The sequence below is a fragment of the Clupea harengus genome, chromosome 9 (genome assembly GCF_900700415.2).
Source record: "Clupea harengus chromosome 9, Ch_v2.0.2, whole genome shotgun sequence".
Taxonomy (NCBI): Eukaryota; Metazoa; Chordata; class Actinopteri; order Clupeiformes; family Clupeidae; genus Clupea; species Clupea harengus.
Window position 1 is genome coordinate 12,924,019 of NC_045160.1, and position 14,560 is coordinate 12,938,578.

At 45.8% G+C, this 14,560-nt stretch overlaps 1 protein-coding gene across 1 annotated transcript in view; it reads left to right on the forward strand.

Annotated features, from left to right (window-relative positions):
* Positions 1-14,560, forward strand: part of abcc5 (ATP-binding cassette, sub-family C (CFTR/MRP), member 5) — a 28,067-nt gene that overhangs the window by 4,997 nt on the left and 8,510 nt on the right. Inside the window, exons 3-13 of the mRNA XM_012839804.3 lie at positions 2,086-2,234; positions 2,531-2,686; positions 3,838-3,982; positions 7,723-7,956; positions 8,563-8,736; positions 9,190-9,337; positions 9,538-9,686; positions 9,785-9,892; positions 11,180-11,506; positions 11,813-11,884; positions 13,836-13,960. Of these exons, the coding sequence (XP_012695258.1) occupies positions 2,086-2,234; positions 2,531-2,686; positions 3,838-3,982; positions 7,723-7,956; positions 8,563-8,736; positions 9,190-9,337; positions 9,538-9,686; positions 9,785-9,892; positions 11,180-11,506; positions 11,813-11,884; positions 13,836-13,960 (1,787 nt within the window). The remainder of the gene's footprint in view (positions 1-2,085; positions 2,235-2,530; positions 2,687-3,837; positions 3,983-7,722; positions 7,957-8,562; positions 8,737-9,189; positions 9,338-9,537; positions 9,687-9,784; positions 9,893-11,179; positions 11,507-11,812; positions 11,885-13,835; positions 13,961-14,560) is intronic.

A 14,560-nucleotide genomic window follows, 5' to 3' on the forward strand; every position in this document is an offset into this window, starting at 1 on the left:
CCAAATCACCCAGCCCATTCCCAGTGTTCTTAAATATAACTAACACCCTTTTGGTCCAGTCCCTGATGTTGCACGTCTTTTTGGTCAGTCTGTTGTCTTGTTCAGGTTCTCCACTGATATTAACTTTCAGTAACATTTTGGGACATGTCTCAAGACCGTCTCTTGGTCCACTTCGGCCCACCTGCTGGGAAGTCTGAGTCCTGGGTCCATTTCCTCCAGCAGCTCATCCTTCTAGCCCTCCTACATAAATTCTTGGCCAGAATCCACCTGTTTCATTCACTGAATTATTCATCCATAACCTGGCCCCTGAAGGAAGAGGCTATTTCCGAGTGCCCTACTGTGCTGATTTGGCCGGTATCTGACACATTTCGTCATGATGTTTGACATTCTTGTCTTGTGGAGCCATTAGACACGTGTGGTTTAGAGACACTTTAGTGTTGAGGAGCTTGACATTAGTTTGACTCGTGTTGTGGAGAAAAACTGCTTGCAGCTAAACCTTGCAGCACACATGTAGAGCAGCTGGCTGTCTTGGCTAATGTGGTATCTACATCAAGCACAGTAGTGATCAAATATGCTTAAACTTAATGTCAGCTGTTATGCAACACAGAGGCTTATCTCAATTTAATGTGAGGAGAAAAGCGCATCTTAATTAAAAAAAACACTCTTAGTACTTAGTGTTGTGTGTGCCAGTGTATGAGGTCGTTGTTGGTTTTATGAGTAAAGATGCCTGAGACCCGGGTTAAGTGCTCCGGTAGTGTGGGGTCGGCTGCCTCGCTGCTGCTCCGGAACACGGTGTTCCCGCCACGCGAGTAATCCTGCGGGCTTTTCATTCCGCCTCCGTGAGTTTTTAAACGTGTCGGAGGCTGTGGCCCTTTCTGCTCTGTATGCACACACACACACACACACACACACACACACACACACACACACACACACACACACACACATACACATGCATAAAGACACACACACACACACACACAATGTGCCCCCTCCCCACCGAGAGCATGCGTGTCCCTGGCATGTCCTCTCGTACACACACACACGTGCACTTTCCACATACAGCTCAGCTATTCTTGACTGGACACGCAGATCACGAGTTCCTGGAGTCTGCAGACCAAACTTCCTTTGTAATGTTTACACACACTCACATTCTCTCACACTCACACTCACACAGATGCACTTTGCAAGCACACTCTACATACACACACACACACACACACACAGACACACACATACACACACATACAGACGTACTTTGCAAGCATACCCACAAGTACACACTGCATACACACACACTCACATGCTGCACACAGACACATACCCACTGCACACACATGTAGACATGAACGCAGCAGTGGCATCAGCTGGATGCTCCACATCACTGGTCTCCACCGGCAACAGCCTGTCTGCATCTGTTGTCTCAGCTGGCTGAAATTAAAGTGCTCTTGTTCTTGCCTAACATTAACACTGTGTTAGCGTGTGTGTGTGTGTGTGAGAGAGAGAGAGAGAGAGAGAGTGTGTGTGTGTGTGCAAACATTACGAAGGCAGTTTGGTCTGCAGACTCGAGGAACTCGTGATCTGCGTGTCCAGACAAGAATAGCTGAGCTCTATGTGAGACGTGTGTGTGTGTGCGCAAGAGGATGAAGAAGGACACGCAAACTGAGTGTGTTTTAACATTGGCATGAGGAGAAGAAGGGGGGCACATTGTGTGTGTGTGTGTGTGTGTGTGTGTGTGTGTGTGTGTGAGTGAGAGACTCTGTTTGTACTTCCCTGCACGAGTGCCTGCACGGGACTGGCCACCCCATTGGTTGCACTCCTTCAGGCAAACTGTGTGAGGCCCTTTACGTCTCCTTGTCATATGACCATGGTGTGTCACAAGTTTTTTCTCACCTTATCTCTCAGCAAAATAAAAAGTGCTGAGCAGCAACAGTCTTGCACACATTTGATCCATTTCCTTTTTTCAGATGAGGAAGAAGGGGCTGTGAAAGTTGCTCAAGACAAATTCCATTTTTTTTATTTATCTCTCTCCCCCTTCCTTCCTCCCTCTCTCCCCCTTCCTTCCTCCCTCTTCCTCTCTCTCAGGATGCCCTTGAGACTGCGGCCCGTGCAGAGGGTGGGTTGCCCCTGGAGAGGAGCATCTCATCCCACATTAAGGAGTTGGAGGAGGATGGCAGGCGCAGCAAGTACCACCAAAGCGCCAGCATGCTCAAGCCTTTCCGCTCCACCAGCAAGTGAGTCTCTCCCCTCCACCCTCCACCAGGAGACACACACACAGACAGATGTTTTAAGCTTTTTCCCCTCACAACGGCTGCACAATATGGCTGGTCTGGGCCTCTTTGAAGCTGTAGTTGCACTGCAGCTTGTTAACCAAGAGTTTAGACAGGGGCCTGTAAACACTGGGATTTAATGGAGGATGATAAAAGGATTGGGTTCCCTGGGGAGACAAATTCAAAATAGCTCAAGGTTGTTTTTTGTATTTGTTTTTAACATTCTTTCTTTCTGTTCTTTGTCTGTGTGTCTGCTGCAGACATGAGCACCCGGTTGATAATGCGGGTCTGTTCTCCTTCATGACGTTTAACTGGCTGACGCCCATGGCTATCCGTGCCCACAGGAAGGGCCAGCTCCACATGGAGGATGTGTGGCCTGTCTCACAGCGGGAGAGCTGCGAGGCCAACCGCCACAGGTCTGTACCACGTGTGTGTGTGTGTGTGTGGGGGGGGGGGGGGCTGGGTGTGTGGGTGTGGGTGCGTGTTACATCCCCAGTTGTGGAGTCCTGGGAAGAAGTAGAAGAAATAATAGATGCTGTTATTACCAGTTGGAACAAGACATTAACAGGTTGACCTGATATGTGTGGGAATCTCTCATCTGATCAGGAACAGGGAACCATAAACAACAAAGAATAGTTCAGATAATAAACAGGCTTGCTCTGTTTAACTCTGGTTTGTCAGTATTGATGTTGAGGAATTCTTCTGTCCCGGACATTTTGATTAACTGAGGACACATCCCCCACTAGGATGCACTGATTGGTTAATGAAGATTAAATTAGACAAGAGTAGACAAGATGCATGATATCATCTGTTTTGAAAGACCAGATGATGTGATTCATATGAACCAGAGTGAGGTTACTATTATTAGAACTACTTCAGGTTGGGTTATTTTATGTTGTGGTCCGTAATGCTATTAGCCTGATGTTTCCAGTGCACATTCACCCACTGGATTCCATTTGGGATAGGGAGCTGTAGCTAATTAGCATTGATCCATATCAACCCGAAAGTAGGCAGATAGGCATGCAGCACGTCATTAAGACTGCACTCACAGCAGCGCAAGCCTAAATAGAGAGAGCAAGTCAAACATGCTGAATCAGTTGGGCAGTTGGGACAGAACATCTTTTTCTGTTCAAACAGGCCACTGTTTTCACTACTGTCTCAAATAATACCTGATTAAACATTCCCAAATACATCATATTCTCTAATCTCCTAGACAACCGCTATATTGTCAGATCTGAAATGAAAGCTGCCATCAGCTAAATCCCTCCAACACACAGCTGGTTGACTGGCAGTACAAACATTCTTGTTGAAGCACGCTTTAGTCTCATTAGATTTCTGTACTACAGTTTGACTGACAGTAGAACTTGCAACTGTCATTGTGAATGTATATATGTTGTTAAGGCAAAGGTGTCTGTTTATATGGGTGTCGGAACTGTGGCGTTGTAAGTATAAGTAGTGCAGGTGCACGAGTGTGTGTTATAGGAAGGATACATGAGAGTGTGTGTGTGTGTGTGTATGTATGTATGTGGTTAGTGACGGTGCTCTCTGTCTGCGTGTGTGTGTGTAGGCTGTCGGCTCTGTGGGAGGAGGAGTTAGGGGCCCGTGGGGACGAGGCCTCCCTGCGCCGCGTAGTCTGGCTCTTCTGCCGCACCCGGCTGCTGCTCTCCATCCTCTGTCTCATGGTCACCCAGTTGGCTGGCTTCAGCGGCCCAGTAAGTAACACCAGCTCAGTGTCCTGCACCCCTTTCTCTCTCTCTCTCAGTCTTTCTCTCTCTCTCTCTCTCTCTCTCTCTCTCTCTCACTCTCTTTCTTTCTCGCTCTCTTAATCTCAAGATGCTATGTCTTAGTTTATCTGTGTCATTTACCTTAGTAGCTGGGAAAGGGTGCGTGCATCTGTGTGTGCGCACCCACCCAATCTCCACTACACTGCCCCTGCCCCCCCCCCCCAACTCTGTTCGTCCGGCTGACGTGTGTAGGTAAGTCTCTGATGGGGCAGGGAGGAGTCTTACCCCACTCTTCTCTTACCCTCTATCAACATGCACTGCTGCCAGCACAGCTTAGAATATGAGATCCATGAAAAGCCCTTGCTTATAGTTGCTAATGTGCTACTGGTCCGTATGTGAATGTTTTTGAGGGCAACAGAATGTGTGGTGATATTTTATCAGTTGAATGTCATTGTGTTCCATATATCAGGACCTTAACAGTGCCTTACAAATGAAAAGAGATTTTGTGTCACCACCCTAAGGAATTAGGCATAGGTCTTCATGTTCAGTAACTTTGAACCTCTTATTTTTGGTGCACTAATTTTTTTTAATCAGCAGACTTTCAGCCCAAGGGAACTGGACTTGTTTTGAAGGTGCGCTAGGGTACTAAATTTAGCATCTTTTTCTTAGTCAGGCGACATCAACTCCAAAGATATTATTTCCATTTTTTTTTTTAAATAGTTCACCGGTAGTGCATGAATCCTAATTACACACCAACATAAAGAGAGACGTAATTTCAACAAGTTTTCCTGTTCCTTTTCCTGTTCTAAACGGTAGCGGTAGTGCTGAGATTGGCCTAATGCCCTGCCCATGCACTGCTAAAGGACTCCTCTCTACTGCCCTCTAGAGGCATCTCGCATGTAGTTGTGATCACAGTAGTTCTGAATCCTGGTAGGTCAGCACTACACCCAGTAGTAAACTATTTGCATGTGTGAGACGAGAGTCGAAATTTGCATGAGGTAGCTATGGTCTCTGCTCAGTATGAGTTTGAATCTCTGCAGGATAAGGCTTCTGCCTTTTTTTTTTTACCCATAGTGCCATGTGGCCTTATCAGGCAGAATTAGTTTTTCCTCTTTGCGTTCTATCTTTGTTTGTTCTCCTTTGTCTTCCCTCCGACACAGTTTTTATTTTTCTGAACTGCACAGTCCATTATCAGTCTGACCTTCAATTATCAGACCATGGCCTTGTGTTTTTCAATTGGGTAAGCGTACTATGGTCAGGTTAGCCCTGTCTACGCTAGGTGAACAAGGGGGTCAGGTTTAACCCAGCAACCTTTTTCCAAGGAGAGCTTCTGTCACTGTCCCTCCCTGGGTTGAGCAGCGATTCTCTACTGTCCCTAGCGCCCTCCTCACTTATCGACTTAAAACTTTTATTTTGAAACTTCTGTTTTGGCTGCTCCTCGGCCTCCTCAGTTATGCATCAAAGGCATTTTGTTTTATGTTGATATGCTTTTATTAACCCATAACACTACAGCTTTTTGGAGGATTTATGTATCTAATGCATTTATGCACCTTGATACCTTCATGCCTTGATACGTGGGTAATGTGGGAAGCGGGTGTTCAGGTTTGGGCATCTGCTGGGACCAGACTTCTCTGCTGGCCCAAGCGAGAGACATGTGACAGAGGCTGTTCTTTAGAATCCACAGGGCATCCGTTTTACCTGCGGAGAGCAATAGAACGCGAGACGGGCCCCAGAGCCTCCAACAGCGAAACATTTTTTTGCCTGTGAGGTAAGGGCACGTTTTATACGCAGGGCTGGATCAAGAGTTGTTCTCTTTCTGTTTTTTTTTCTTTCTCTCCCTTCTTTCTCTCTGTCTCTGTCTCTGTCTCTGTCTCTGTCTCAACTTCATCTAAATCCATGAATTTGTGTTTGATGCCACAGTATGTGTTCAAATATGACAGCATTTTGCCATGAGGAGAATGATTGCGATGAGATTTCTAGTGTGTATGTCTTGTTTTGTATAATGTGGATGCTGTTATGCCTTGTGAGTTTTTCTGCCATCGCTTCAACACTACACTACATGTCCCAAGCTGTCTGGGAAAGTTCAATTCAAAGTTCTATCTTAAATGCCAAGGAAATTGGACTTTGATGTCTTACCAATGCACAACCAGTGCCTGGACTGATGTTCCTTTTAAGTTTTATTTAAGTTTTGTGGGAGAGCCTATAGAATCCCAAGCCTTCCAAACCCTGAGGATTTTTGCCATGTCGAATGAACACTTGAATAGCAACTCTTAAGTTTTCCGTGCCTTGAATAAAAGCCTGCTTTTGATTGATTGGCCAGGGTACATGGCTGCACCTATCAGAAAAAAGAGAGGGGAGTTGCTTTGGCTTTTGCCCCTCCTCTCTGGATCGCCACTAAAATGGACAGCAAATGAAACAATTTAAAATGTGATGTCACAAACAAGTGATGGACATAAACTGTCTCCCTTTCTCTCTCTCTTTCTCTCTCACACACACACACATGCACACAGACACTATGAAGGACTGTTCACAATGATGTCTTCAGATATGCTCTCAATGGTTTTCCTGTTTTGTATTTTCTTTTGATTTCGGTTGAACCATGACCTGCCGTGTTATGTTCTTTCATTTATCATGTTCATGGGACTGTGTAAAGCTTTGCCATTTCTAACCAACAGTAAGATTCAAAAACCTCCCTCTTTGCGGTTGCAAATAAACATCAACTGTTGAATCAAACCGTGTGGGTTTGCTGGGGCTCCCGTGTTTGTGTGAAAATGTCCTTGAGTGAAAAGTCAATGTGCATGTGAGAAGGATGACTCAGATGTTGATTGTGTGTGTGTGTGTGTGTGTGTGTGTGTGTGTGTGTGTGTTTGTGTGTGTGTGTGTTTGTGTGTGTGTGCTAGTGTTTTTAATACCTTTGATTCAGAGTTAGGCTGTTCTGTTTTTTGAACCAGTGGCCACATAGTGGCTCACCCTCTGTGTGTCCTATTACGCTCTCTCTCTCTCTCTCTCTCTCTCTCTCTCGCTCTCTTTCTCTCTCCATCCCTGTCCCCTCTATCTGTTCTCCTATAATCAAACTGCTGATGTTAATTTTCAGGTGTTAAAAACAAAACCGCGTCCTCGTCCTCTACCCCAACCCTGGTGTGACTGTAGGTATACTGTCTTTGAATCCATCTAATGCAAGCAAAGACATGGAAAGGGAGAGCAAAAAAAAGAGAACACATTTAAAAGTCATGTTGTGAAATGTGCAATGTCTCCTTTTGTTTCCGAAATGGCCGTGGTCGGCATTTTTCATTGTGTCTCTTGTTCTTTTCAAAGGATCTTAATAGAAAAAAGGGCCGCCAAAGGTAAATGTTGAGAGCACGTTGTATACCATGAAAACTCAGGTTGCTATCCTTTATCTTCAGTAGACTTAACAGTTTTCCAATGTCTCTAATGATTAGAAAACTGTCCATTATGGAATGATGGTCATTTAGATTAAAGTTGATTGCGTCTCTGTCCCTTTTAAGTGAATGATGATGATGCTGATGACTATGATGATGACTAACGTAGTGATGATGATGACGGTGGTGATGATGAAGAGGATGATGTTGATGTTGTTGACATTGTTGTTGTTGTTGTTGTTGTTGTCGTCATCATCATCGTCGTCGCTGAGCTGGACCTTGAGCGTTCTCCGTACTCTCAGTCACGCGTGCTGTGTCCTGTCACCCCTTGCTGCTCCCCCTCCATAGGCCTTCGTGGTGAAGCGGCTGTTGGATTATACCCAGCAGGGCGAGCCCGACCTGCCCTACGGCCTGCTGCTGGTGCTGGGCCTGCTGACCACCGAGCTGGTGCGGTCCTGGTCCCTGGCCCTCACCTGGGCCCTCAACTACCGCACTGGCGCACGCCTGCGTGGTGCCATCCTCACCATGGTCTTCCAGAAGATCCTCCGGCTGCGCAGCTTCCGGGAGAAGTCTATGGGAGAGGTGAGGGTCGCGGGGGATTGAGAAATGGAGGAATAGATGGATTGAAGGAAGGAAGGGTGGATGGAGAGAGGGATGGAGGGAGGTGTGTAGGATTTAGATCATTAAATGAAAAAGTTGATTTGGAAAGTCAGATACATGACAATGGAAGCTATGATGATACAAAAACAATACAAGAAGCTTAGAAATGCCAGGCATTGGTCATTTACAAGATATTTTCATCTGTAGTGCAAGGGATGAACCAGGCAGTGTGCACTGTGGAAAAGCCATTGAAATGCACATCAAGGAAATCCCCCACATTCCCCCACAGAGACATTTGCAGAGGACATTAGCCATTTTTAAACCTCACCTAAGTAGATAATTGGAAAGTAGTGATGTACATACACATAAGGAAGTTCCTCAGTTCCCTCAGGGGAAATTTGTGGTGTTTTCCACAAAAAAAGTAATGGGATCCAAGGTCACTCTATTTTTTAAATATATAGCCTTTCCACATACGGATACCTACGTGGAACGAAGCAAATATTAAACGCCTTGAATACGCATACTTTGCAAACTCATTCACACATACCATATATCCCACCCTCATCTTCTCCCTTCTCTGGCCCTCAGCTGATCAACATGTGCTCGAGTGATGGGCAGAGGATGTACGAGGCGGCAGTGGTAGGCAGTCTCCTGGCTGGGGGGCCGTTGGTGGCCGTGCTGGGCATGGTCTACAACCTCTTCATTCTGGGTCCCACCTCTCTGCTGGGCTCGGCTGTCTTCATCCTCTTCTATCCTGCCATGGTGAGTGGGTCTGCGTGTGTGATCCAACGAAGGTGCACAAACATGCAGGCAATCTATGACCGACCAGTACATAACCACAATCATACACCATCACACTATTAAGTATTACATTGTATAGAGAGTTAAACACACACACACACACACACATCTATATATATATATATATATATATACATTATATACATATTTATGGAGCACATACTCAGATCTCACAGAGCTATTTATATGTATTTATATGAAGATGGCCTAGCTAAGGAGCTCAAGCATGCAGGCAACCTTTGAAAGACCATACACAGAAATAAACACACAGAATAGACACTTCAGTGTCACTACAGCTCTGTTCACACATGCGTTTGTAGAGATTGTCAAAATCATGCATTCAGATGTACATATACATATGGTGCACATAAGGATGTTACCGTTCCTCTGACAGTTCCCTCTCTACTCATGTAGATGTTTAGCTCCAGGCTGACGGCCTTCTTCAGGAGGAAAGGTGTGTCCATCACAGACAGCCGCGTACAGAAGATGAACGAGATCCTCAACTACATCAAGTTCATCAAGATGTATGCCTGGGTCAAGGCCTTCTCACAGGCTGTGCGCCGTAAGTATTCACCCCTGGATTGTGTACAAAAGTTTCCAGCAGACCCCATATTACCCCACCTAACTTGGTCTACATCCTCTATTTGAGGTTTCAGGGAATGATATTCGCTATATTAAGCTCTTACACAAATTGAATTACTCTCCATGTAGAGCTTTGTATCATCATGACTCCTAACCACAGGTTTCTGTTGCTGATTGCAGGAATTCGTGAAGAGGAGCGAATGATCCTGGAGAGGGCAGGCTACTTTCAGAGCGTCACCGTGGGCGTGGCCCCCATCGTCGTGGTGATCGCCAGTGTAGCCACTTTCTCAACACACATGTTGCTTGGATACGATCTCAGTGCTGCTCAGGTGGGCTTGTAAGCAGGAAGTATATCTCTGGGTACGGGGTGTGTGCTGTGTTGAGCAGAAGATAAAAGGGTGTTTTATGTCTCTCTCTCTGGTTTTAGGCATTTACTGTTGTAACAGTCTTCAACTCCATGACCTTTGCACTGAAGGTCACACCGTTCTCTGTGAAATCGCTGTCTGAGGCAACAGTGGCCATGGAGAGATTCAAGGTGAGGACTGTCCCCTTCATATCTAACTGGTTCCTTCAGTCCCTCTTTCCCCCGTCTTTGACCATCATTCCTCTTTCATCTCATGCGCTCATTCCCAGTCGGCCCTCTGTCCCTGCTGTCATATAGTTTCTGAATGGGCAGGCTCTTGGTATGTGGTGAGGAGTGCCGGGCTGGGCTTTGTTGGCAGGACATCTGGGCCCTCCTAATCCGGGGATCGGGCAGCGTGGCCCCAGTGAGGTGTGTGTTTATTTTGGTCCAGCTGGAAGGACATTGGGAATGCGCTGCGTCAGCTGGACTGGGGGACTCTTGCACGAGACATGGCTTCATGCTCAGCTCAGCACTCAACGCTGTCCCCATCTAAAGCACCCCCCATGCCAAATTCCTGACCCCCACCACTACCACCACCACCGCCACCTACGTCCCCAACCTCTACTGAATCTCCACCCCAGTGCCTCTCTGCCAGCCGCCCAGAATCTTCTAGAACAAAAGCCCCTAGTGGGGGTTGGGGGAGGGAAGGGGGGGGGGGGGGATGTGGCCTTGCCAGTGCCCCAGTTTCTCATGGCGGCCCTGTCTGGGGATTAAATGCTGAGTAGGAGAGGGGGTGAGCATGACGGGGAGGTGGGGAGGCTGGAGGGTTGGGACTGGCTGGAAGGGGTGGTCAGATAGACGGGGCCCTGGGGGCAGGCAGGAATTATGTGGGTGGAGAACGAGCTGGCAAATCCCTCGAAAGGCTCAGAGCTGTACAGTACAGCTGAACCGGCTGAACCCCTTCCCCTCTCCTGATGCTGCTGAGCCGAGGCCTGCCTGTGGGCTCTCTCACTCCCCAGTGACTGCTCTCCCCACCGGCGGCAAAAATCAATATTTCATACTTAGCTCCTTTCAGCTTAAGGATTGGTTCTACCCCTGTGGTGTAAAATGCCAGGAATTTACATTAAAAACTCTCAATTCTCATCTAATGTGATAATATGGAAGGAGAAAAATGCAGTGTGAAATTACAAATATCTGCACAGGAAGTATAGAAAGGATATTGTGTTAATCTGTGAAAAAGGTGTGTGGATAAGTTAAATAGAGTTTTTATGATGCAAATGAAAATGTTAAATTAGTATGTGTTGAATCCCATATAACGATGGATTTGTCAGATATTGCGGAACACCGGTAAGCTATCATTCCTAAGGCATGCCATAGACATATAGGCAGACAAATGCGGATGAATCTGTGTAGATGTTATATGTCTGCAGTATGTTGCATGTATTCCTGTGCCTGATTCACTCCTGCTCTCCCCCTCAGAGTCTGCTACTGATGGCTGAGGTGGAGATGATCCGCGAGCAGCCCCAGGACCCCAAGGTCGCCGTGGAGATGAGGGGGGCGAGCCTGGCGTGGGATATGGTGGGCCACAGTGCCGAGCCCACCCCGCGGGGGACGCCCTGCGTGGGCCTGAGCAAGAGGAAGACCCGCCGAAGGCCGCAGCCGCAGAGCCCAGAGCCGGCCGAGCAGCAGAGCCACCAGCTACTGAGGGACGCTGCCTCCAGCCCCGAGCACCAACCCAACTCCGTCCCCACCATCAGCCACAGACTGCAGAGGACCCTGCACTGCATCGACCTCACTGTGGATCAGGTCTGAGAAAGAGAGAGTGTGCGTGTGTGTGCGTGTGTGGGTAACTGTGGGGCTGTGCCTAAGTCCACATGTATACCCCATTAGCATATTTCCCCCCGCTGCGCTGTGTCCCTCTTTTCATGCTTTATTGGTGGGCAGGTTGTTGGTTTGCTGCGTTAGGGTTGTAGATGTTTCTGACTGACAGCTAGTGAATGTCATGCAGTATGACAGGATGGTATCCATTCAAATAAAAAATCCACTTTGCTTTGCCACAGCATTATGCTATATGACTACTGTTCAAAAACTTCATTGTGTTTTTCTCTGTAGGGGAAGCTGGTTGGCATCTGTGGCAGCGTGGGTAGTGGCAAGACCTCTCTCATATCTGCAATACTGGGACAGGTGAGCTGACAATCTTCCATCCTCCAAATGAGTTAGTGCACCTTGTACCTCAAACAGCATCACACAGCACCACCACAGCAACACCAAGGTCACATGAGATGTACATGTACCATAAGTTTTCATGTTTGATTTGAAAGATTGAGTCAGTCCAATTACTCCATATTCACAGATGAACTTTGAGAAGATGAATAAATGATAGACTTTCGGACTATAGTAGAAGACTTCATTGTCCAACCCAAATAGTGAGATCCTTTGGCAGTGTGAGGAGCCAGGCAGACTAAAACAGTGGGCCCAGATAGTGGGATGTAGATAGGTATATGTATGGCCTATTTCTTCTGGCTCTCATAGGAGAATACAGCACTACATCAAGACCAAAACAAGTCTGCTGTGGGTACAGCCAACAAGATGTCAGAATGCATATAAATCACTTACCAAAATCACTTGTATACAATAATTCAGTGGCAATTACCATCATCACCAGTTTTCCTACCACTTGTGCCAGGCAGGTCAGTTAGGGCCAGTGGTGGAGGAAGTACTGAAGTTTAGTACTTAAGTTAAAGTACAAGTACCCAGGAAGATAAAAGTAAAAGTAAAAGTACTACATCAACAATCCTACTTAAGTAAAAGTAAAAAGTACTTACTTTTAAATTTACTTTAAGTATTAAAAGTAAAAGTACCCACGCAATGGGTTGTCTCTCAATGTCTAGGCTGTGCCATTTTGATAAAGAAATAGCTACTGGTAATAAATGCCTCTACAGATGTCACTACTAGTAATAATTATAAGCAACAACATTTGTTAATTGGAAAGGTTGGTGTACTTATTGTGCCTACCATCTGTAATACTGTTCACACTATATCTTACAATTCTGCAGATGACAAGTTATCTACCAGGGATTATTTGCAAAGTTAATACCATTAAGCCAAACCAATAAAGACACCATGTGATATCTTTAAATCTTTTATTTAATTGTAAACGTGTAAAAAAGGGAAACATGGAATATGAAAAACAAATGTGATTGTAAAACTGGACAGAACAAGGCACGCTAGCTTGACATAGCTAACCTACCAGCTTTATCTTACCACTACGTTAAATATATAATGAAGGTCCAATCATGTTTTTTTGATGCTATTGCTGTATGTCAACATGCATTTCGCTAGATAACATTATAATATCATGTCAGTAAACGAATTAAATACATATATCAATATTCAAAAGTCAGGGACATTAACTTAGCATAGCAATCACTCTGCTTACCTCGATATGCTACTTTAAATTTGAGGGCGAATTATTGAAGGCTAGCAACTCCTTTTTTTTGAGGGAAACAGGAAACGCATTGAAACCTCTAGGAGTCATTCTTGGGGCCTTTGAACTCAAACATATCTTATAAATAGGGCCAAGGGTGGCTCATATCAGAGGGCTCAGTTCAGGCCGACTCTGGATCAATGTTGAATAGGCAGTAGTCAGGCTGAACGTTCAACTATAACAGGCAAAGCTACCGCTAGTGCTGCTGCCAAACGCGCACTTTGATATCATTGGAGATGATAGAGCCACCTGATTGGTTTAAACTTCCAAAACAGCAACGCAATCCATAGTTTTGTGTAGGCAACATTTTGGCAAAACTATGTTCATAAAATGTAACGAGTAACAGCACATATTGTAGAAATGTAGCGGAGTAAAAGTATAGATAATAGCTGAAAAATGTAATGGAGTAAAAGTAAAAAGTATGCACTATTATTTTTACTTAAGTAAAGTACAGATACGTAAAAATTTACTTAAGTAAAGTAACGAAGTAAAAATACTTCGTTACATTCCACCACTGGTTAGGGCCCACTTGTCTTTGCTTTGTCAGGAACCACTAATGCACTGTCCTATCTGTACTTTCCTGTAGCACCAGTACAGTTTGTGTTTGTCAGTCTCTGACGTGCTGATCCATGTGTTTCTGCCCCTCAGATGACCCTCCTGGAGGGCACAGTGGCAGTGAACGGGGACTTTGCTTACGTGGCTCAGCAGGCCTGGATCCTGAACTCCTCGCTCCGTGACAACATCCTGTTCGGCAAGGAGTATGAGGAGGAGAGGTAAGGACAGGCGGAAGGCCTGACAGAGCTTTAGGACCTGGTAATGGGTGGTTGGAATCCACTCCTAACTCAAGTATTTGACTCCGAGCTGCTGACTGTTCATGATGGGCCTTTCTGACTGACTGTAACCAACAGGAATCATTACATTACAAGTTATGTCAGTATATTCTTATTTTTACTTTTATTTGATCATATTTTCAGTGCAAATATGTTTCCTTTTTTATTCTGTTGTTTGCATGGAATACTATCTCTGCAGTGATTGGTGGAGAGTGATTCTAGTGCTCATGCTGGGTGCTCACAGATCACAAACAGAGTTCTGTCTGCGTGTATCACACACAAATCATTCAGACCACTCACACCATGGGAGCAAAACACTGCAGCAAGAAGATGTCAAATGTGGAATGCAGTTTCCACTTCCTCACATCTGAGGTGATATTCAATAACAATACATCCCTGCTAGTCACGGGCCAAGCCCATCTGAATCCAGTGCATTCCTGTTGGAGGGTATAAGTGTCACTGGGCAGGCCCGTGCTGATGGCATCTTAATAAGTGCGAGAGCCGCAACCAGCTGAGTAGGGCGACAGCTCAGACGATGAAGGT